Source organism: Hemicordylus capensis, chromosome 15 (assembly GCF_027244095.1).
Source record: "Hemicordylus capensis ecotype Gifberg chromosome 15, rHemCap1.1.pri, whole genome shotgun sequence".
Lineage (NCBI taxonomy): Eukaryota > Metazoa > Chordata > Lepidosauria > Squamata > Cordylidae > Hemicordylus > Hemicordylus capensis.
Window position 1 is genome coordinate 12939745 of NC_069671.1, and position 24583 is coordinate 12964327.

The window sequence follows — 24583 nt, forward strand, 5'->3', positions numbered from 1 at the left end:
TGCACAGCACACACGCCGCCGGAGATGCCCTAGACTCGCGCGTCTTGCGCTTCGCCCCCACCGCCCGGCCCGCCCCGCCGGCGTGTGTCGTGGAGGCGGCCGGCAGGCAGCAGGCGGCGCCAGGCCAGACTGGATCCTCCTGGCACCTACCTGCCCGCGTCTCTTCCTCTGGCGCCGGCCTGGCAGGGCGGGGAGGAGGAGGAGGAGCCAGGCAGACCATGGCTCAGCAGCACTCGGGGAGGCGGCGGCCGGAGGCGGCCGCCTGGAACTGCCGCTGCCCAGCTGGCTAGCGCTGCCCGCGGACAAGGGGACAAGGGGGCGGCGAAGCTCCCCTCCTGCGATCGCCCCGAGGAGGCGGAGGCGGCGCCAGGTGAGCTCGGCGAGAGGAAAGGAGGGAGCCGTGGGCGTGCCCGCTTCGGGGCTGCGGTGCCTTTCCGTCGTCCGCACCGGAGAGGTGCCGGGGCTCAAACCCCGGAAGTCATCCCAGCCGCGGGGCTGCCTGCGGCGCGGGGAAGCGGGGGGGCACAGGCGCTCTGCACATGCTCGCTTTGTCTCGCCCCTCCCGAGGCTTAGGCGAAGCCCCGGCGGCCCTGAGTCGAAGGGAGCGGGGCGGCTCGGCTTTCGAGCTCGCCTGCCTTCCACTCCAGCTCTCTCCCGCTTTCCTGGCCTGGCTGCTCCGGTCACCCCCCGCGCCACCTGGAGGGAGTTCGTTTCCCGTGTAAAACGAGCCGTGTTTTGCAGGCTCCTCGGCGGGCAGCAGCGGAGCACTCTCGGGCTTTGCTTCTGCCGCCTGCCTGGTGGTAATGATACTCCTGGGGCGGCGCCGTGGGGTTTGCTTTGCTGCCCTCTCCCTCCAGGGTCCCTCCCAGCCAGCCAGGCCTCGGTGGTCGCAGCGACACCCACCAGCATGTCTGGCAGCATCGAGATCCAGGGCCAGTGAATGACTCCGGGTGGGGAAGAGAAGCCGCGGTTGGGGGTCATCAGCACTTTCCAGCGAGGGGAGGCTGAAGCATGTGGCGCTTTTCAGTTGAAAGGTGTCGGAGGGCTGAGGCGACATCGGGGAGTGGTTTATAAAAAACATGGTGCAGAGATGGCCGAATCCTAGGATTGGGGGTCTCTGTATGAAACTGACTGGCAAGAGATCTAGGGCAGGCGAGGCGAAGGCCTGGCTCTTCCATGCTGCGGTGGGGAGCACCACCTTTGATGGATCTATGTTTTAAAAGGCCCATGGCGGCCGGGGAAAGCTGGTACAGTGGAGGTGGCTCTCAGCCACAACAGCAAAACCTCAAGAGAAATAGGAACATAGGAAAGTGCCATATCTTGAGTCAGACCATTGGTCCATCTAACTCAGGACTGTCTACCCAGACTGGCAGCGGCTTCTCCAAGGTTACAGGCAGGAGTCTCTCTCAGCCCCGTCTTGGAGATGCTGCCAGGGAGGGAACTTGGGACCTTCAGCATGCAAGGAGGATACTCGGGAAGAACCACAGGCCAACAGAGGAAGGAGGCACCAGTTGGAAATGGGATGACCCAGCAAGCCTCTTGAAGGAAATTGGTGTCTACATGGCTTGGGTTGCATTGACCAGGCTGAGCCATAGGAGCTCTCCTCGTGCTGACTGGTCACTTTCTGGAGCTCAGACCCTGCAGTGATGGGAGCAAACATAGGAAGCTGCTATATACTGAGTCAGACCCTTGGTCCATCTAGCTCAGTACTGTCTACCCAGACTGGCAGCGGCTTCTCCAAGGTTGCAGGCGGAGCATTGACTCTCCGTTCCTCCTGAATCCAGGGGTGTGCGTTCAGGAGAGTTTAACCACAGATTGTAGTCACCACACTTCGTACTTGCAAAAACCAGTTAATAAGTGGCTGTAACAGATGCTTCTGAATGAGGTGGGTGTGCTTAATGTTGTAGTCTGAACACGCTGCATAGAAGAACTTTAGCCCTGCTTAGGGTGGCTAACAGGTGGGCCAAGGAGCGGCTAGTGAACGCGAAGTGATTTTGAGTGCGTACAAGCAGGAAGTCTAAACTGGACGGTCACCCCAGCAAAGTGATCTTATTGCACAATCCTGTACGTACTTGCTCAGAAGGAAGTTCCACTGTGTTCAATGGGATGTACTTACTCCTAGGTAAGTGTCCCTAGGAGTGCAGCTTCAATTGACTAATCACACGACTTTTAATATAAACTCCTAATTTCTTTAATATAAACTGCCCTACCTGATGAATGGCCAGCCTGAAGGCAGCGTGAGATGAGAGAGAGGAGCAAGCGGAGTTCTGGGAAGCAGAGGCAGAACTCTGCTTCCAGCAAGCGCAGCTGCCTCTGCCTGCCCTCCCCACCCGTGAGGATGAGGGGGCAAAGAGAACCCTTTCAGAGCCTTCCGAAATGGCATCCTTTCCTTGAAACAAATGACTGCTGAGGATGAGTGATAAGAGGGAAGGAGGGGATGGATGGAAAGAAATTGGGCTCTGCTAGTCACTCAGCACACCACAGGCCAGAGGCGTTGTCTGACCAGATTACCAGCCCTTTCCGTAGCCGAGTCATGTTCTGTTTCTTTACATGTTTGCAAAGTTGCTAAGGTCAGAACAGAGGGAAGTGGATGGGCTGGCCATCTTGTTTGCTTTTCTCCTTGATTCTGTTAATGGCGGTCCCAGAGAGATGCACTTTCCCCTGGTCACAAAGCTGTCCTGGGGGTTGATGCTGCCGGATCTAACCAGACACCTCTGGCAGATTTTCTCAAGCAGACCGGGGCTTTCTTTGAGTGCTCCCTTCAAAGTGAGGCTGGCGTCGCTGATGAGGCCACGTGAACTTTGCCCTGGCTGTTGAGCCTGGAAGCAGGAGGGAGGCAAGTGGAGCCAGCAAAGAGCCCATCCCAGCCGGTGCTTCTGAACGCAGAACGCTCAAGCCTGGCGCTCCTGCCCAGGGACTTCATGGGGCTCTGCCTGCCACTGCCACTCTGGACATGTCAGTCGTGCCACCCTCTCCCTGCCCCCACATGTCTGCAAAGAGATGCACCAGGAGGAGCCCGCCTCCTGCGCGGACAAAGTGTGCACACCATGGCATGCCCCAGACTCCTTTGGAGTGCACAGGGGCCCTGCTGAAGACAGACCTGGCAGGCTTTGCTTGAGGAAGACAGTCTGGAAGTGACTGTGCTTGAACAGAGAGCGGTTGCACGTCTGCCAATTCCCCGCGGTGCTCTGGGAGCAGCGCTGCCTGGGTTTGGTTTCCTTGGGCATTGCCGTTATCCTGCCGTTCCTCCAGGGAGCTCAGGGATGGCACGTGTGATTCTCCTCTCCCCACTTGTGCCCCCGGAGACCTACGAAACCCTAGTGAATGAGCTACAAAAGCAGCTAATCCATAAGGCTGACCCCGCCACCTTCAAAGCTGCCCGTGTGTCCATCCAAACCATGGTTTGACAAGGACTGTGTTGACACCAGGAAAGCTCTTGTTTCCGCCTACCAGATCCACAAATCCAGTTCTGGTACCAATGCCGCAATGGTCCTCCCTAATCTCCTCAACCTTAAGAGGCAATACAAACACCTATTGGCACGCAAGAAAAGAGAGGCGATGAAGGCCACTTGGTCAGAGCAAAGGACTGAGCTATGTTCTGGCACATCACGACCAACTCCACCGGCAATGCTTGACCATCAGAGATCTGGTCACTTTCAGAAGCTGTATGAAGACTCCTTGGTGGAACATGCCCCACCTTCTGGATGTAGAGGGCTTGCCCAAGTGGCTACTGGTCTCTACGGCTGAGATTGAGTCTCTCATTCCCCAAACCAGATTTGGGAAGGCCCTTGGGAAAGACCTGATCCTTCCAGAGCTTATACAAATAATATAGAGTGGTGGGCTCCAGTCTTGGACTCGCTTTTCACTTAGGGAAAAGACATCCCTTCCTCCACAAACTTAACTAACCAAATTAACTACAATGGCCAAATTGTAGTTTCCATAGTCTCCACATTCAGTGGGATTATATCTCTGAATACCAGCCCCTACGGGACAATCAATAGGGGCAGTGGCCCATGTTCTTCTGCCCTACCAGCATCCCCCCTTTTGCATGTGATGTCACATGCACGGACCCCTAACCTTTGTGCGTGATGTCTCACACGAAGGGGAAGCTCCATGAAGCCTGTTTGAGCCCTCCAGAGCTAATTTCCAGACAGTGCTTGCTGCTGGGCTGTGGTTTATCTCCCTTCCTCTCCCTGCAGCAAGGGAAAGGAAGGGAAATAAATGCGATCCAGCAGCAAGCACTGCCTGGAAATGAGATGGAGGGAGGCTGGGGCGGGCACTCTGCTGATTGGGCCATATCCCCTCTGCGCATGATGTCACGCACAACAGGGGCTCCGGCAGCCCTTTTCATTGGCGGCCTGGGTTCTTTGAACCCGTTCGCTCACTGGTGGTTCTGCCCCAGAACAAGGGAGGGAGATCAGCCACATGTCCTGCCTGGAAGCCATCAGTCGGTCATTTTTAGACCATCCTTGGTCCGACCTACCAAGACTCTTCTTAAGCTCCCTTTAAATGTACCAGTGACTTTGCTGCCACAGACCAGGCTAACAAGTCCAGCATCCTGTTTCTACCTGCAGCAAGCCAGTCGGGTGCCTGTGGACGTTTGGAAGGGGTGTATTGAGGCAACAGCAACTCAGCTCCTAGCGCCCCACAGTCTCCCTATTGGCACAGAGGGAAAGCAGTGCTGTTTGTTACAGATCAGGTTCTGGCCATGGGTACCAATTTTCACCCTGTCCTCCTACTCAAGAGTCCAAGCCCTTCTCGTGGCCTAGATTCCATTGGCGAGGCTTCCTCTCACTCCCACACTTTAGCATTTCAAATGCTGAGCACAACATAACCCAATAAATGTACATGGCTCTCAGCTTCTGGACATCTGAAGGAAAGCTATGAAGGCTCTTTCCTCTGACTCTCAAGATCCAGCTGCTTCACTTTCATTGTGGGCATATGAAGGGAAACAAGAATTTCCCAGCAAATGTTTTCTTATGTGTATGTTTAGGGTTGGCAAACGTATAGAAGAGGAGTCCCCTCTCAGGGGGTATTAGTCAGGAGAGCTGAATGGAACCTCCACTTGAAGAGGCAGTAGACCAGCCTTGGCGTAGTCCATTGAAGCTTTTCTGATGTTTTATCAGCAATACATAAAGATAGGCTAAAAGCAAACTGCTTGTTTTAAAATGTTGTTGGCTGCCTTCAGAGTTTTTGAGTGAGAAGCAGGATAGGAGTACTTCTAATAAATAAGATGATAAACAAAGATTCGCTATACTGCCAGGCTGTATTGGTGAATAACAGATTTAAATATTCTACTCTTTTAAAAAGAAAATAAAGTTCTAATTTACACATCTCCTGTTTAGTCTGCTGGCACAAGAGTGAATTCCTAGTAATTTTTCTTTCTTTCTAAACACCACTTGGAGCAATCAGCTCAAGTCTAAAGTCTTGCAAAGTCTGCTTGCAAGACCTTGGATCTAAGCTATTTAGCAACTCAGACTTGCTAAACTTACAAGCTGCAAAATGGAGTAGTGCTCCCAGGGGATGGAGTTTTGTTTTGTTGGCTTTAATCTTGCAAACTCAGATTAGCTCTGAGTCTTTAACCTTGTTTGACAATACACTTCTTAGGAAGAGGTCTGCAGGGGCAGGGGAGGCAAAGTCAAGAAAGGCTTGTGCTTGGTTAAGCCTGCAGGGATTCACGTGGCTCTTTTTTCCTTTCTTAATTTCAAGGTGTGGGCAAACATGAAGCTGAATGAGAAGAGCTTGGCCTTCTATGCCACCTGCGATTCCCCTGCCGACAACTCGGGCTTCCTTTACAAGAAGGGTGAGCGTAACACGGCCTACCACAAGCGCTGGTTCGTGCTGAAGGGGAACATGCTCTTCTACTTTGAGGACCGAGAGAGCCGTGAGCCAGTGGGAGTCATCATCCTGGAGGGCTGTACAGTGGAGCTGTGCGAGTCTACCGAGGAGTTCACCTTCGCCATCAAGTTTGACTGTGCCAAGTCCCGCACCTACATCTTGGCAGCTGAGAACCAGGCCACTATGGAAGCGTGGGTGAAGTCCCTCTCCCGGGCCAGCTTCAGCTACCTGCGGCTGGTGGTGAAAGAACTGGAGAAGCAGCTGGAAGAGATGCAGCGGAACCTCGCCGGCTACCACCGGGTCCAGAGGAGGTTGCCGGTTTACCGGAAACCCAAAAATGCTCCAAATGTAGATCCAGCCCCTTCCGGCCTGGACCTGCCTCAGGAAAAACAGACAGTCCCCATTTGTGTCCCCGTGAAAGAAAACAGCTGTGCTTTGTGGAATAATTCTGAAAGCCCAACCAGCCGGCCAAGTGGATACCCTCAGGCCGATCCCTGGAGTACCAGGGGCAACAGCTATGAGAACAGCCTCAAGCCACCCCCTTTGCCTCCTCGGAGAAGGGCCTTGTCGGGCAATTCTGGCGGTGCTGGAGGCCCCAGGTCGGATGGTCCTGTACACCCAGGCACCACGTGCTTTTCCAAGCTCCATGACTGGTATGGCAGGGAGATTCTTGAACTGCGAAGAGCATGGCTTAAGGGGCAAAAGGAGGACAGTCTGTGAGTAGACCTTTTGGTGGAAGGGATGCGCCCAGAGCTCAAAAGCAGAGCACCTCTTCTGCAAGCGGCTCGATCCCGGCATCTCCAGGTAGAGCTGGCAGTCAGTGTAGATGGCAGTGAGCTAAAAGGACCAAGAGTCTGACTCAAGATGCTCCATCTGTTCATATGAGCACCCTCGGAAATGCTGAACTGGGCTGGTGTCGGGTCAAGCACAGGAAATGTGTCACTGCCATCTGTGACAAACCCACCGCTGCTGGAAAAGAGTTTTCCCAGTCACACACCGATCATGCTGGCTTCCTGTCCAGTTCACGGGGAAGCCGCAGCTGTTCTGGTTTGGATCTTCCCATTGCTTTGGGGGACTGGGTCAGTGGCTCTGAACTCCCCCTTAGGGCCAGACCTCTGTGGTAGTTTTCACTTTTTTTATTCCTAGAAAACCCAGCCTGAAAGTATGAGGGTGGCTGGTTGAAAATAAACAGGACCTGGCTTAAAACAAAACAAAAAAAATGAACACAGCACCATCCAGGCCAGACCAAAACCATGCTCTCTTATGATGGACACATCCAGGTTCCTTGCATGGATCCTTCCTTTGCTGGCAATGGATTCCAGGACTGACCAAGCCACTGGCTGGCTTCTGGCAGTCACTGCATTGTTCAAGGTCACAACATGTCCACTGGGGGAAAACTTCATTTACTCATAGCTAATCCTGAGAGTAAAATCTTCTTAACCCAACTGATAATGGCTTGGTCCACTGTAAAAGCTTTGGAGGAGGAGGCTGGGGGAGAAAAATGCCCCTGAGGCCTATCCTGGCTCTCAAAAGATGGCAGGATTTTTTGTCATCATCTGGAAGTCTCCCACAGTATGATACTCACTAAAGTGGGTTGACTTGGACCTTGACCATTTTTCTTTGTATCTAGGAGCCAGCTTAGAAATTTAGGAGTTGCACAACAAACACTAGACAAACTACCAGACTTCGTGATAGATGTTAGGTAAAGGGTAAATGGGCTTACTTATATTACAAGTAACAGGGCTGCCTGGGGCAAATAAAGATGTCATTAAATAACTCCACCTCTGAATATCCTAGTCTAGGTGCTACAGTTAAATTTCTAGGCGCTATGGCTCCTTGGCGCCTGGGATGTGTCCAGCCCTGGGTTAAATGATCAGATGTTCAACTTTAATGATCATTCAGGTAGCAGCAGATCATTTATTGATCATTCAGGTAGACTGGGAGGCAGAGTTAGCAGGCCTGGCCATTAGTTATGATGATGAAATGGAACCTCCATGTTCAGGAGCAGATACCAGATGCAGGCGACACACAATAGGGAAAGGATGTTGTCTCCATGCCTTGCTTGTGGGCTTTGTGAAGGTATCTACATGGTCACTATGGAAGCAGGATATGGACCAGAGGGACCCTTGGACTTGACCCAGCAGGCTCACTTTATGTCCCTATGACCAATTAATATCACTCTCCCTGGTGGCTCTTGGTAACTTTAATCCAAAGTCATGCTTGGAAATGTTCTGGTTTGGGTGGGTGTGAGGGTATATTGACACTACAACTGTAAGTAGGTTTGACAGCCACAACCTTTCCCCTATGGCCCCTGGGGAGACACCTATTAGGAGTCCAAAATAAGGGGGTTACTGTTTGTGTCCTCTGGTGCTCCTATGGTCTATCACAAGACACGGCATTTAATCCTCCTTTGTAGCTTTAAAATGCAGTACTGTTTATGAACTACGGATACGCCTGGAACCTTGCAGAAAGATTCATTTTAGGTGATGCTGCTGTTGCAGAAATGGTGCCGTTAATTTGCAGACTGCTCCCCGCAACCACTGCAGAAAGCTTATCTTTTTTTGGTACTCCACCATTATTTCATGTGGTACTTCTCCTGCACCAAGAAATCTTATTGTACCTCACAACAACCCTCAGAGGTAGGCTCATTTGTATTTTTTTCATTTTACAGATGGGGAGTTTGGGCCTAGGAGGGAGTGATGCACTCAAAGACTCGCAATGGCATTGCTTTGCTCCTTGCCATTTAGACAAGACAACAAGCCAGGGCTGGTTCAGATGAACATGTTCACTGCTTGATTCCAAGAAGGATAGGCGTGCAGGGTGTGATAAAGCACCTCCGGCTGTTTTGTTGACTGCTGGGGGAAGGGAGGGGGAGATGAAGGTAGTCTTGACCACAGATAGAATCAGTGGTGTTTAGTTTCACTTTTGTTTCAGTGGCAAAAATGAGCAATTACAGGCAGGTACAGAGTATTAGCACAATGAGTTAATGGCATAAACTACAATCTAAGCATACAAATGTTGAGTCAAATGTCTCTTCTCCTGGTGACCAAGTAAGGTGGGAATTTCTTCCAGGGAACACATGGATTGTAAATATGTTAGGGACGAGTAACTTGAATGTGTGTTTTACAAGGCTGCTAAAAAATCTTGAACTGTTTTGAGTTTTTATAATTGTTATTGCAATATGTCCTCAGAATGTTGTCAAAGAGGCCAAGCTTAATTTTATGCTGGAGCTAGGATCGCCACTGGAGCCTGCCTGGCAATCTGGCCCGGCAGAAAACACCACACCCTGCCCCTGAAATAGGCAAGGATAGGCTGCAGTTGCTTCATTGTGGCAGAAAGCCACTCTGTTTAAGATATTTTTCCTTATTATATAATATTCCCCCCAAACACTAGAATGTGTGGGCATCCAATTAAATTATTGTAAACTGTCCTAGAACATGTTTATTTGAAAACGTGGTACATAAATGTCTGAAATAAATAAATTGATGAGCAGTAGATTCAGGATGGATTCACACAATGCAGAACTATCTTATGGAACTCTCTGTCACAAGATGTGGCAATGGCCACTGGCTTAGAAAGCTTTCAAAAGGGATTGGGCAAATTTATGGATTAGCTATGATGTCTATGTGGAACCTATAGATTCAGAGGTGTACACTTCCATGGAACAACAGTGGGAGAGGGTGATCACCTTTCTGGAGGCATGAAGTTGACCACTGTGAAAAGCAGGATACTGGTCTAGATGGACCCTTCATCTGATCCAGCAGAGCTCTTATGCTTCACTAAAAATAAATAAATACATACATACATACCATGGCCACATATAGGGACAGGGTGGATCAAAGAGGTAGGACAGAGCTACAAGGCCAAGTCCAACAATACCTGATCTTTTCTCTTTTTACACCACTGGCATTTCTTTATTGAGCAGCCCAATGTATCTACAGCAAAAATGAGATGTGGTACTAGAGGCTTCCATATTTCTACATACTCATGTGCATTTTTTTTAAAGGAGAAAAAAGGGTCATATCCGATATTGCAGGCCATATTTACTTTGTTCAAGTTTCTTAAGTCCAAGTGTTAAAGAGGAGGTAGCATTCTTAGTGCATTTGTGAAAGTGAAAAGAACTGAAAATCTGTTTTGCGGGGGTGAGCGGGTAAGGCAACTTGTCCCAACTTAAAGAAAGAAAGAAAGAAAGCAAAGCAAAGCAAAGCAAAGCAAAGCAAAATAGCATGCCAACACCACCTGTTGAACTGTTTCCCATAGGTCAGGGGTCAGCAACCTTTCAGAAGTGGTGTGCCAAGTCTTTCTTTATTGACTCAAATTTAAGGTTTTGTGTGCCAGTAATAAATAACTGGAGAGGAGAGCTGGTCTTGTGCTAGCAAGCATGACTTGTCCCCTTAGCTAAGCAGGGTCTGCCCTGGTTGCATATGAATGGGAGACTAGAAGTGTGAGCACTGCAGGATATTCCCCTCAGGGGATGGAGCCGCTCTGGGAAAAGCAGAAGGTTCCAAGTTTCCTCCCTGGCTTCTCCAAGATAGGGCAGAGAGACAGATTCCTGCCTGCAACCTTGGAGAAGCCGTTGCCAGTCTGTGAAGACAATACTGAGCTAGATAGACCAATGGTTTGACTCAGTATATGGCAGCTTCCTATATTCCTATAACATTTAGCTCCTAAACCCCACCCACAGAGTCATAGGGTCTTCCGTGGGGCTTCCCTCACTCACCCTTGCCACTGCTTTTCAGCATGCAACCCCTCTAAACCATCCCCATAGCCGAGTCAGAGAGAATTTATCTCTGACTCGGCTCTGGTGGTAGTTGTTAGGAGCTGCATGCTGGAAATCGAGAGCAGGGCAATGCCCCACAGGGACTCGGGGCAGGGTCAGAGCATGGGTGGGGTTTGCCTCCCCACTTCCCACAGCCCCTGATAACCACCCCTGCAGCGGAATGCTGTTAATTGGAATAGCTGTGTGAGAGCCATTCAAAACAATTCTGTGTGTCGCTTTTGGCACCTATGGCAGGAATTGGGCTCATGAAGCCAAATTCATTCAAGGCAGGGGGAAAAGAGGATGTACTGAAACCGCTTTGGGGTAAATCCCCTGCTCACTGGGCAAAGAGGCACCTTTTCACCTGGTGATTCAATAATTGTGAGCCCTTTGGGGACAGGGAGCCATCTTATTTATTATTTCTCTGTGTGAACCGCCCTGAGCCATTTTTGGAAGGGCGGTATAGAAATCGAATTAATCATCATCATCATCATCATCATCGACTGCCTCTCAATTCCTGCTTCTCGCTAATCATCGCCACAGAATGAAAACAGAGGTGAGCTTGGACATGTACACACACCAGCCTCCAGCTCTTCACGTTAAAGGGGGATGCCTCTTTTGCAGGCCACGGATATGTTTTCCTTCGCTTTATATACCACCTCAGAAAATGCATTTAAGCAGTACAAGACATGACTCAATCCTTAATGCCCGCCCCAGTGATTTTCAAAGTGTCTCCATAGGAGCCTTCAAGGGTTCTTCACAGGGTTATTGAGTGCTTCAAGGAGACAATCAAAAATGGCAGAGAAGCTTTCCTCCAATGCTGGTTACCTATCACACCTGGTTGCCTGCAAGCTGCAGCAGTCGATGAGTGCTAGGTGGATCCGAGGTCACGCACTCACTCCACAGGAAAAGAAGACCCTAATGGGCTGGCTATTTGGCCCCATGCAAAGTTTGTACTTGCCTTATATCACGCCCTGCCAGATGGAACCCTCTGCCATTTATGGGGGTTCTTTGGCAGAGAGGCTGCTGCGCAGAAGGGTCATTTGAAGGCAGAAACTTTGGAGAATATTGTTCTGAAGATGTTGGCAAATCGGTGAGAGTACATGTGGGAGCAAGAGTATTTTTGCTGTAGGAAGCAAAAATACAGAAACCCACGAGGGAACAACTCCAATCACAAGATTCCGTAAAATAGAGGAAGCACTCAATGCATTAAGATTAGTTGTTTTAAAGCGACTTATATTTGGCTTAAATAGTGCCTGTGTGTGCAGTGTCCCCTGGAACTGGGATTCCCAGATGTTGTTGACTACAACTCCCATCACCCTCCACTTCAATGGCCTTTGACTGGGGATGTAACAGTCACAGCTATAAATCCGTTAGAGGGAACACTGCATGTGTATGTGTCCTCTTTAAACAGTTATTTGTTTTGAGCTTTAAACGTGTCAATCATACCTCTTCCTCCACTGGCGTGTCCAAAATGTACTGGCTGTGCTGGTTCATTGCCTCACAATGGGCTGGCAACAGCTGTGGCTGGTTCATTCCTTTCCTTGCATTTGAAAGAAGTAGAATTAGCAATAGCAGCAATAGCAATAGCACTTACATTTATATACCGCTTTATAGCCAGAGCTCTCTAAGCGGTTTACAATGATTTAGCATATTGCCCCCAACATTCTGGGTACTCATTTTACCGACCTCGGAAGGATGGAAGGCTGAGTCAACCTTGAGCCCCTGGTCAGGATCGAACTTGTAACCTTCTGGTTACAGGGCAGCAGTTTTTACCACTGCACCACCAGGGGCTCTGTAATTAAAGAGCTACATTAAAGAACTGAGGAACAAAGCTACATGTGTTGCACATCTGTGCTCTCGTTCTAGGTCTAAGGAGCCTTTCCAGTCCGAGTTTAAGGAGCTGGGTTCATCTTATCTAACAGCTGTGCATGTACTGTTTGTTAGAAGGGAACTGACTCTAAACATTTTCAGTTCCAGATAAAAACCACAAGCCCCTTATCCCTGATTGCTTCCGGGTTCTTGCAAAAAGATTGCAAGGCAGGGTTGGGAAGAGACAGCAAGTTTATCAGGCCAGAAGGCTGTTTCACCACACTAAAATTTGTTTATACCAAATTACTCAATTCTACAGAATTCAGAGCAGTTCACAACAAAACAGGCAGTGACATGTCTACCTTGTTGTGGAAAACACAGTGAATGCGCAGGGAGGGAGGGATGTCCCCTGCTAACTTGGCAAAGAGGCACCTTTTAATGTGTTGATTCTCTTTATAGTAACTGGCCCTATCCATCCCCAGCACAGCATCCCGCCAGTGACTGTTGCTGGTGTCTATCTTCTGTTTCTTTTAGATTGTGAGCCTTTTGGGGACAGGGATCCATCCATCTTATTATTTTTCTGTGTAAATTGCCCTGAGCCATTTTTGGAAGGGTGGTATAGAAATCTAATAAATAATGATGATGATAATGTGTAGACCTCACAGGATTTTAGAGTTGGAAGGAATCCTGGGAGGGGGTATCCATCCTCCCCCCACACTGTCAAAAAAAAATTTCTGAAGGGGCAGCCCCTGCTTCCCCAGTACATTGACTTATTTGGGAGAGGAACCTAGGATGTTTTGCCCTCAAAGCAAGAATCATGCCCCTAGATCAACAGTCCATGCACTTACCCAAATTGTTCTACTGCTTCCACAACAGATACAAAGCTGAAATGTTATACAGATGTATTCCAAGACTCCCTGGTGTATCCGAAATATTTCAGATGGGCATCTGCCCTGGAACTGCAATAGCAAAGGGAAGCTCACTCTGGCCCAAGAAAACATGAGGCAAGGGAAGGCCAGTCTGGGCCTAGCCTAGATGGAGGAAGAGGAGATACAAGGATTTGTCTTCCCTGCCAGAAAGAACTCTGCTCCAACTACCAATTGCCCCAGGACTGCAGATGGGGAAGAACATAGGAAGCTACCGTATACTGAGTCAGACCATTGGTCTAGCTCAGTATTGTCTTCACAGACTGGCAGTGGCTTTTCCAAAGTTGCAGGCAGGAGTCTCTCTCAGCCCTATCTGTCCCCTGCGAACTTGGCAAAGAGGCACCTTTTAATGTGCCAGCGTGGTGTAGTGGTTAGAGTGCTGGACTAGGACCAGGGAGACCTGAGTTCAAATCTCCATTCAGCCATGAGACTTGCTGGGTGACTCTGGGCCAGTCACTTCTCTCTCAGCCTAACCTGCTTCTCAGGGTTGTTGTGAGGAGAAACCTAAGTACGTAGTACACTGTTCTGGGCTCCTTGGAGGAAGAGCGGGATATACAATGTAAATAAAATAAATAAATAAATAAATAAATAAATATGTGGCTATTCTCTTTGTTTAGCAAGGGGAGAGTAACTGGCCCTATTCACCCCCAGCACAGTACCTCCAATGACTGTTGCTGGTGTCTATCTTATGTTTCTTTTTAGATTGTGAGCCTTTTGGGGACAGGGATCCATCCATCTTATTTATTTATTTGTTATTTCTCTATGTGAACCACCCTGAGCCATTTTTGGAAGGGCGGTATAGAAATCTAATAATAATAATTATTATTATTATTATTATTATTATTATTATTATTAATAGCAGAATAGAAGAAAAAGAAATAGAAAAAATCACCAAATACAAAGATCTACAAATTGAAATTGAAAGGCTGTGGCAGAAAAAGGCCAAAATAATCCCAGTGGTCATTGGCGCCCTGGGTGCAGTTCCAAAAGACCTTGAAGAGCACCTCAACACCATCGGGGTCACAGAAATCACCATCAGCCAATTACAAAAAGCAGATTTACTGGGAACAGCCTATATTCTGCGACGATATCTATAACAATTGACAATAAAATTCAGCCATCCCAGGTCCTTGGGAAGGACTCGATGTCTGCTTAAAACAAACCAGTCAATAACACCTGTCTGACTGTGTAAACAAGAAATAATAATAAAATTAATAAAAATATCATCTTGGAGAAGGAACTTGGAACCTTCTGCTCTTCCCAGAGCGGCTCCATTCCCTGAGCATATAATCTTTCAGTGCTCACACATCAAGTCTCCCATTCATATGCAACCAGGGCAGGCCCTGCTTAGCTAAGGGGACAAGTCATGCTTGCTGCCACCAGACCTCCTCTAGAACACTGCAGCCTCCTCTCCCTGTGACCGGAGGGCTAAGGACAGCTGCGTTGTTTTGTATAGTAATCTGTTGTAAGCTGCTTTGGGAATAAATTCAACTGAAAGGCAGTTGAAAGGCATACATCTAATAAATAAAATAAGCATCTTTACCTCTCTCCCTCAAAACCCAGCACATGATGTCCATCTCTCAGTGAAGGTGAGCGCTTTCTCCCCGGGGTGGTACTTCTCAATCAATCGGCAGTGCCGGAAGCCGCTGTCTGTGCACAAGCTCTAGTCTGATGAGACAAGTATTTTTGGGTCGCCTCAGCCTATACAAGGCGGCATTGCACTTGCTATGTTGCCATACTAGGCGAAACCTCCAGAAATGCCAGCTTCATTCACCCAGGGAGACAGGAGTGGACAAAAGGGGACACTTCAGTTGTATCGCCAAAATTTGTACACAATAAATGGAGACGCCAAGTCAAGTCATTATACAACTTCTGTATTTTTAGTGGCTCTTTTACAGAACTTGTGGTCCTTTTTCTTTCTTTCTTTAAAATGTTTAACAAAGTTCAATCAATCTTGTAAAACTTTTTAAAGTACAGTACATGAACTTAAGAAAAGGTGACTGACACGTCCCGCCAGCTTTTAGTACAACAGGATTTCTCTCTGGGTTCAAAAGACTATACCTAAGTGCTTAGTTCAAATCCTGTTCCACTAAAGCTAATTTCTAGCGTGTCAAGGAGAGAAGTAAGTGGATCGAACCCAGCCTTCCATTCCCTGCTGGCTTGCAAACCGTTAAAAAAGGAAATGGCGAGCTGGGATGTTTATTGAAATCTGGGTGGACGGTGCTTCCAGGGCCAAATGGTGCGGATCGAGTAAAACTGGGAACTGCCAATATATAAAAAGAGCTTCCATTCCGACAAAAATGCATACAGTGGGGGGAAAGCCACCCTATCTAACATATGGCCTCAGTGCCTAGTTGACAGGTTTTTCTTTGCCTCTTTCAAACATGTTAAGCTCTGGTGATGATGGATGAGTGCAAAGTCCTATAATAAGAACAATCACATCAATTGGGGGTTGGGGGGAAAGGGAATCAAACGTCTGATTTCAAACTGCTAAAGTGGCAATACCAAAACTGGGGTTGGACAGACTCGTGTTCCACAGGATCACAGCTAACGTGCCGGCAGTGAGAATAAACTCATCCTCCACAAGCACTCAGAGATGAGGCTACAACATTCCTTTCTGTTCTGAGCTGCTCTAGTTGTGCCCTGCAGCCTCCATTGGATAATTCTGCCACCTCTCCATCACAGGAACATAGGAAGCTGCCATATACTGAGTCAGACCATTAGTCTATCTAGCTCAGTATTGTCTACACAGACTGGCAGGGGCTTCTCCGAGGTTGCAGGCAGGAATCTCTCTCAGCCCTATCTTGGAGATGCTCAGCCCTGCCAGGGAGGGAATTTGGAACCTTCTGCTCTTCCCAGGGTGACTCCATCCCCTAAGGGGAATATCTTACAGGGCTTTTCACACATCAAGTCTCCCATTCATATGCAAGCAGAGCTGACCCTGCTTAGCTAAAGGGACAAGTCATGCTTGCTACCACAAGACCAGCTCTCCTCTCCAATCAAGTGTGAATGGATAATTTGATTACTTCCGATACAGCAGAACTAACCATTACCCTGTCCAGGACATTGCCTCCTGAAGAAATGCAGCAGATCGTCTCCTTTGAAGGCAGGGAGTTCTTAGTCTTACACCTAAAAGATGAGTTAACGTTTAGATTGTGTAAAAAAGGACCTTGACTATCAGAAGGCAGTAACTCCCATCCAGTCAACCATTCTCCTCTTAAAGCCCCAGTCAACTCAAAGTGGCATTGTCCTCAGTTTGAATTGTACTCACAATACAGAGCTGATCATTTAGGACTGCTAAAAGGGAAACAATATTTACTAAGGTGCTAATGTGATCGGCCAGGGCCATAAAGTCCAGGATGCCAATAGCCAGCAGAAACAGGCGCACAGGCCAAGGCAAGGGGCCTCCGGGTGGAAGGACAGGGGCCAAGCTGCCCTCACCCCTAAGGCAATGAGGTGCTCACTTGGACCTACTGAGAACTAAGCCGGCCCCTACCTGCATAACTTCTGAATGGCCACACACCTCGCATTCCATTTCTTGACCCTGCTAAATCATGATACTAGTATGGGCAAGGGTCAAGAAGCATTGGCTCAGTTCACCAGCCAGACAACATATTTTACTCGTCAGATGGTTCCTCAACCTATATGGGTCCAGGCTTCAGGACTTTTTAACTCATCAGGCACTCGCCACAGACTAGTAGACTAGTGGGTTTTCTGAGCCCTGAGTATGAGATGTAAATCAGGAACTGGCTTCTAAGATTCCAATGAAGGAAAGGAATCTGTAGCAGATTTCTGTACTGAGCAGGGGTTCAGACCTTCCAGGTCCCTTCCAACTCTTACATTCTATTATTCTAAGAGTAGGTTGGTGGGAAAATAGACTGAAAATCCCACCCTTCGCTCCGAGGCAAGCAATTGGTTTCTTGCACAATCTCCATCCTAGATAGACCATCTCTGAAATCCACACTGTGGCACTCAATATGGTTCTGGTAAGTGTGAGCCACCACAGTTGGTACATTTCTGTGGCCTCCCCACCCCACCAAATGCACTCAAGACAGATAAACTTTGCAATCAAAATAAACTATACGCATTTGCAGAAACGTATTTTGCATATTATGTTCTGCAGCAGTTAATGTACCATGCCATATGTTCGGCAGTATATTATGCTATCACATCATTAAGGTATTCTGAAATTCAAAATAAGTATGCAAAATAAGTATGTGCAGATTTGCATAAGAGCATTCAAAGAACATTTTCAGAGAATCTGGACTTTCTTGGCAAGTACAGGCAAAATAGGAAGCTGAAGGGCTGAAGACACTGGGAACAAGTGGGCTTGTCAAGGGATTCAGAGAACCACAGCTGTGAGAAACCCTGTGAAAAGTATTGTATCCTACCTCCAGACCAGTGGAACTTTTGCTTAGCCACACTCAGCTTCTGAGATTTCATCAGGCACTGCCCACACACCTTCAAGTTCTTCTCCACACTAATGAGGCCTAGAAACTTGACTCTCTCTCTCTTTTTAAAAAAACAAAACACTTTTGCTTTCAGGATGCCAAAATTCTGCGCTCGATAAGAGATTCTTGGCTTGAGTGGCAATCCAGTGGTGTCTGTGAGAAACACAGAGTCTTGGGCATGACGAAAGTTAAAAAGTCATTTGTCCCAATTTGACATTTGACAATGCACAGCAGCCCCAATGCATCCACAGATCGGCCAGGTGTGCCCCTTTGTGCACATGGATCTGCTAGATCCCTTGAAATGAATGAGAACTGACATACACACAAGAGCTCCACATGCGCATATGCGGGGCTCAGGACTGGGTCAGGAAATAAGAAAGAAAAGAAAAAAGAAAAATAATGAATTAGGCATGAGCCAATGTTTTTGCTCTATACATGTCAGTGCTCAGACTGGTGGCTCCTTTCTAAAATGAAACACCAAGCTAAGCAAAAGGCAGTGACTTCCATGCAAAAGAAGGAGAGAGTAAACCTTCATTATGGGTTGTCTTGGTTATCCTCAAAGTCTGTCCTTGCCAAACAAAATGCATCACAGACTTTTCAAGCTGCCAGACACACCTTTTCGAAATAAAAGGTGCTGCATTTCTAAAGCGGGCAGGGAAGAATGTTGTTTTTGACTGCTGCTGCTTCTTTGTTTCTGGCGCGTTCCTTTATGGGAGTTTCTTGCAGGCCACTTGAGGAAGCATAAAGGACCGAGGAGTCAGTTCTGAAACCATGCTACATCTTGTTCAGGAAGGCTATTGCAAACATATTTCTACAACATATACAACGGCACGCAACACTTTTTAATCCCTCCAGCGTTACAAAAAAGGGTTTCAAAACATACCACCAGAACTAAACAACAGATTCAGGATGGCATCGTGGATTCCAAATTTTAGAGTCTTCACGGACTATAAGACAAGTCTCCAGAAAGGTCATAGCAAATGCAGCGTCTTACAGACGAATGTGGAGAGCACACATCCCCGTGGCGATCAAGTTTAGTATAATTTTGGTCAGTCTCATAGTGCTTCTTGATGGCTTTGATCAATGAGTCTGGGTTATAACTTTTTAATTTTTAATTTTTAATCTCATCCAGTGGCAAACTACAAGACTTTCAGTGGACATTTAATGACACAACTGATACAGTTTATAGCTATCTTTTAATATCAAAGCAGCTTGAGCTGTTTATAAATTCCAAAGTTTCCTTTTATTAAAATATCTAAAAGAGGTCTATAAATATTATCTTAATATTTTTTCTTCTAAAAGTGATCCCAGTTTTTTTGTTTGTTTTTGTTTTCACATTTAAAACCAAAAGGTCGTTTTATCTTCCCATCAAGACCTAAGGAAAAAAAAAAGAGGCTACAGGGTAACCGTTAATCGCTCTTTTTCAACAAAATGAAACTGATTTTTAGTCTCTTCCTCAGTACTTGATGAAATTAATAAAATATATATATATATATATGTATTTTTATATGTGTGTGTATATATATTTATATATATATACATACACACACACATACACACACACATACACTCCTATATACACTCCTCTATTATTCCCTGCTTCATCAATGTGTTCCACAGAATCTGAACAACTTAATTTGGGCGTTTGTTTTCTTTCTTTCTTTCTTTTTAATAACGTGGCCCTTCAGAATTCCCACTCCAGGGTCTCTTCTCGGTTGGCCGCTCTTTCTAGCCTATGAATGATGCTGTTGAGGTTGGCCATCTTCTCATGCCGTCGCTGGATGTTTGTACTCAGTTTGGCATTGTGGGGCGCAGTGCCCGTATCGGTGGCAGGACTTGAACTCTGCACTTTGGCAGCCATGGTGCTCAGTGGCAATGGGGAGATGGGGGCGGAAGAGGATGGGACAGGAGAGACGGACATCATGAGGCCTGGAGAGGAGGCTGCAGAAGGAGAATTCAGAGAGACCTCTAAGCTGCACCGGGAGGATTCAGAAGTGGACTTAAAGCTAATGGGGTCAGGGTGAAGCCTCTCACCATTGTCTGACTCCATGCGGTTATGCAAAGAGGAGCAATCAGGAGTCCCAGGTACATGTGTTTTGCTGTGTGGGGCACTGCCCCATGTAAGGCTAGGAACCTCATTTGGGCCTCCTGTGCATGCTGCCTCTGTCTGCTCTTCTTTGAGGGTAGACCTGGGTGTCGGCTCTGTCTCCCCATCCAAGCTACAAGAGTCTCTGGGATCTGAACAGTCATCCTTCTCACCCGTCTCCACCTGCTCCTCCTTGATCTGGACCAGTGACTCCTTTTCCCCTTGGCACTCAGCATCTTTGAACATCGGCTTCCTGTCCTCTCCTTCTGAGTCAGGACTTGGAGGCTGTGGACCCTTGAGTGAGCTGCCGGATGGGGTCATGCTCTGCTCTAGGTCTGTGTCATCCTGAGCACCTTCCACAAGCATCTCTCGGCGCATCCGGGACCTGCCAAAGAAAAGGATAGTCAGTGCAGCTAACAGTGGCAGATTCATTAGCAAGATGGAGAACCCAGTGTGGTCCAGGGGCCATAATATGGGAGTTAGGTCTAGGAGATCTTGGGCTCGAGTCCCACCTCTGCCATGAACATTATAAGGGCTGGGACCAGCCCTCTCTCTTAATCAGAATGCCTTACCTGTAAGATGGGAATCACAATGGCCTATCCCACTGTCATGAGGGCCCGTGAAAATAAAGATTGCAAAGCTGTTAGGAAATTCCACAGGAGCGAATAAGACATCAAGTAGCCCATTACCTAGCTGTTTTTGTGACTGCATCCAGAATGCATTATAGTTGACTGTACAGCACTGAAGTGCACTGTAGTATCATCTGTAGTCAGTTCTCTAATTTTCAGGATGCAAAGTGATTAACGTCACTTAACATTTGCTGGTTATGAACCATCTGCTCGGAGGAAATGCAGGTGGAAACCTGAGTGTGGCAAACAAGTATGCTGTTTGTTAGCTTGGTTCTGTACCTGTAGTTATGGAACCAGTTGATCACTGTGTTGGTCTTGAGGTTCAGCTGGAAAGACAGCAACTCAATAGTCTGTTGGGAAGGGTATGGCTCCAGCTGATAAGCCTTCTTCAGAGCCTCCTTCTCTTCTGGAGCCAAGACGACCCTTGGCTTCTTGATCTGCAGAAGGCTGAGATCTTGGGACTGGAGGCTAGGACTGGGACACTCTGAGCGGGTGTTGGGAGACTCACTGTCTGAGCCAGCACTGACCAATCCATAGCGACGCTTCAAATATGCTAGATGCAGGGATGGACGGGGAGGGGGAAGAAAGATCAAACTCTTTAGAGGTGTTCTTGTCATCAGGCACCTCCGGCTTTCAAAACAGGGGACACAAGCACACAGTCACCTGCAGCAGGCTTGGAGACGTGCAAACACACATATGTGCTATTTGTTGTATTCCTAAACAGCACATGCCTGTTTTTGCACATCTCTGACTTATGCTTTTCACATTCAGGAGCAAATCCAGACACGCTCATCTTGTATTCAACGTGCTGCCATAGATGCCAAGTGACTGGCTGTATGGACTTGGAAATCCCTCCCTCCACCCAACAGAAACTGAATCACAGACCTCCTCGAACTGGCATTTTGAGAGCAAGCATTCACATATACAGGAAGGAATATCTGGCACAAATTTAATGACAAGTGGGGTATCCTCCTGGAATGCTTGAGTACAACTATAACCAAAATTATTGTAACCTGATTCTTCACTCAGTTAGTACACACAAAAACTTATCCCTTAACCCATCCTTCCAATCTCGTTTCTTTTTATTTTCCTGTATACCTTTTTGTAAACTCCTTACTGACTGAAAATCCAGTTTTCAATTGAATAATTCCAGAGAGGCTCAACAGGAACATAATTTAATTCTAGCTACTACTCTGGAGGAGGAAATATTAGTTCCCCCGCCAAACTTGTGTTTGTTCTAATTTTAGTTATAATTCTTTTCCATTTCTACTGTTCACAGATTAATGGGAAAAATAAATGGTGACTTACTGCAGAGTGAAGCCAATTGGAGAAAAATGCATCATCATTTCATCTTTTGAAAATCAGCCAGGCACCACGGCCAACAGCAAGCCACGCCAAACCGCAATAGAGAACAAGGATTTTACTGCACCAATCTGGGAGCACAAGTCACCCTTCTGTGAACACGCTTCTGGATCTCACCTTTCTTCTCCAATTTCTTCATGTCTCGCAGCTTTTCAACATTGTGTGGATCGTTCAGCCAGAGTTGCATGCGGACGAATGGCTCCCTCCCTTTAAGGCTCAGTTTGTGCCACGGTTTGGGCCTTGAAAGGAGGTCGGAGACGGATCCCTGGGTCAAGCCAAGTATGCTCTCTCCAAAAAGCCGCTGACCTAGTGGGAGTGACATGCAGCAAGGTGAGCTGATGACAAGCTAAGCACCACACCAGGAAACTTAAGCAAAGAAGGAATATATTCAATCATCTTTTAGGGACTCTTTTGATACTGCTCTTATTTTGGAAGCTACAGGAGTCAGGACAAATATGATGTTTCTTCACCAGGACCACCGGAGGCAGAAGAAATCTGACGTGTCTGGAAGTCTAATACTGTCACCTAAGGATTTTTAATATTCTTTTCCCAATTCTGCTCCTCTTTTAGCCATCTTCTAACTTTTTGGTGCATGCAACGGACAGCTCCTGCTCCATTTCTCCCCTGCCCCGACCTCGCCCGCCCACTGCTGGCAGTCACTGGGCCCCTCTCCAAGTATCCATACCGAGGTTGTTATCCGTTAAGACCTCCTTGACTTTCTTGGTGATGGAGTATGTGTCCAGCTCAGGCGACATGGCCACGATCTCCTGGATGCCCACGGGTGCCTGGCTGTTGGGACACACCTTGCCACTCAGTGAGGAGCCTGACCTGCTCTCTGGCTGCTGGTTTTCTTTGCTGCTTTCTAGGGTCAGACTCAAGGGCTCGGGGGGACTTTTCTCTTGCTCGGATGGACTGGGTGGTGGGGAGGGAGAAGATTGAGTCTCATCAGGACTGGCTGCAAACAAACAAACAGAGACGCCTGAGTGAAACTAGGCAGGTAAAATCATTCTCAGGGGAACTCTAGATATATCCACATGCAAGGCTTCAATTAAGTAAAACTTTTCCCCCCCATTTCCTAGCTTGCACTAGTTTTCATGTGCCTCCAGGCTTAGTTCAAGCCATTAGCATTGAGCTTTAGAATCTTAAATGGTCTGGGACCAGAGTATTTGAGAGAACCACCTTTCCCTACATGAGCCTGCTTAGGAATATTGTTTTCTCAGAGTTCCTCCACCATCTGTGGAGTGAGGGGGGGGGGATACAAGACACATGGCCTTTTTGGTTGTGGTGTTCCACATTTGGAAAAATCTCCCAAGGTGGGTATGCCTGGCATGGTTCACTTTTAGGCAAGCAGCAAAACCAACCTCATGCCAACAAACTTTTGTTTTTAAAGATCTTGTACTCCTGCTTTTTATGCTATTTTGCCGGGGGCGGGGAGGTTGATCGTTATCTATATTTTCCATTAAGTTTATTGTAAGCCAGGCAGGATAAAAAGTACATGCCTGCAGCTAAACACATGACTGCAAAGGCACAATTTGCCTGGCCTGGCTTTTTCCAGTTGCTCTTTTTTCCCCCTCAGAGGCAACCAATTCCAACCACGTTTACTAGCATCCTAGCAGACACAGAGAGGATGGAGGCTTGCTTCTGCAAGAAGCTGGCTCCTTTTGATTGTGTGCTTTGGTTAGAAAGGAGCAGAGCGAAGATTGCTGATGCTGCGTGGAAAGAGGAAACGCAATGAAAAATCAGCCATCTTGAGGGCTATTGTAGTGGGAAGATGGGATAAACAATTCTTCCAACAGAAATACATATCCAGTTTCTTAAAACGAAAGCATGAATGAGCTGTTCTGCCATTATTGGGCAGTGCTCAGCGATGCTGGAGTCGTCTGGGGCTGGGCCAGGATGGTGGAACTGTATGAAAGGAAGTTGGGAGGAAGTTGGAACATATGGTCTTACAGGTGGGAGTGGGGCACAATTCTCAATTAATTTTGCCCATGCAGAATGAACTGTAAAATCCCGGTTGCTTCTCAGTCTTAGGCGCCAAGCCAAAAAGAGAAAATTATTATAATACATATAGTCTTTACTGAGATTTCTATCGGTTTCTCCACCATCTAGTTATGAAAACATTCTTTTCAAAGAGTCATTTGAAGGAGATGCACAACAGTCTTATCTTGTCGAACATACTAATTAAGGAGGTTGGAAAGCGAGGCGGATGTGTCAAAACAGTCAGCGTGGGAAAGATGCAAAAAGCTTTCTTTCTAAAAAGGCAGCACTGTGTGTGCAAGAGTGTGTGTGTGGGTGGGTGTGTATGTGTGTACCACATGCACGCACACACACACAGTTATATTAGGAATCTAAATACTCGGTGTGCTTTATTGTTGATCTGGCTATGTATGTTTCATAGCAAAACATAAGAGAGGGAAACAAAAGTATTGTTTGTGAACAAAAAAAGAGCTCATATCCTTCTCATTTGCAAAACAATTCTCCCCCCATTTAGCTTCCCCACTCACTATATTCCCCTTAGGGGGTCCTAAATGGGATTATGCATCTGCAGGGGATTAAAAATAAAACTTACTTCCTCCCCACTGCAGTTTTAGAGGGAAAGTTGAAGAAATTACTATACTCAGCCCGCTTACGTCCTTGTGGTTCGGGAGATATAGAAACAACTTCACATGTATTACTCTATTGTACGTTTTACAAGGATATTCAAATTAATTTGTTTCTTC

The 24583-nt window shown here is 47.3% G+C and overlaps 2 protein-coding genes across 23 annotated transcripts in view; one reads left to right on the forward strand and one right to left on the reverse strand.

Moving 5' to 3' along the window:
* Window positions 1-24583, reverse strand: part of CUX2 (cut like homeobox 2) — a 215537-nt gene that overhangs the window by 11004 nt on the left and 179950 nt on the right. For 12 of the 21 annotated variants that reach the window (XM_053280260.1, XM_053280263.1, XM_053280261.1 and 9 more), the window contains 4 exons: window positions 22549-22818; window positions 21981-22169; window positions 20781-21054; window positions 18608-20257 (listed from right to left, as the gene is read on the reverse strand). In XM_053280260.1, the coding sequence (XP_053136235.1) occupies window positions 19471-20257; window positions 20781-21054; window positions 21981-22169; window positions 22549-22818 (1520 nt within the window). In that variant the 3' untranslated portion in view covers window positions 18608-19470. Of the gene's footprint in view, window positions 1-8736; window positions 11724-12046; window positions 12141-13257; window positions 13441-14878; window positions 15100-15188; window positions 16465-17726; window positions 20258-20780; window positions 21055-21980; window positions 22170-22548; window positions 22819-24583 lie in introns of those variants that run through there. The other 9 variants (XM_053280269.1, XM_053280268.1, XM_053280267.1 and 6 more) reach the window with 9 other exon arrangements.
* Window positions 26-22020, forward strand: PHETA1 (PH domain containing endocytic trafficking adaptor 1). 2 transcript variants are annotated; one of them, XR_008312544.1, is made up of 3 exons: window positions 26-370; window positions 5710-8477; window positions 21781-22020. XR_008312544.1 is itself a non-coding variant. In XM_053280285.1 (2 exons), the coding sequence occupies exon 2, from the start codon at window positions 5722-5724 to the stop codon at window positions 6556-6558; it is 837 nt and encodes a 278-aa protein (XP_053136260.1). In that variant the 5' UTR covers window positions 26-370; window positions 5710-5721; the 3' UTR covers window positions 6559-9333. The 2 variants fall into 2 exon arrangements, 1 of the variants encoding a protein (XP_053136260.1); XM_053280285.1 differs by lacking the exon at window positions 21781-22020 and having other exon boundaries at window positions 5710-9333.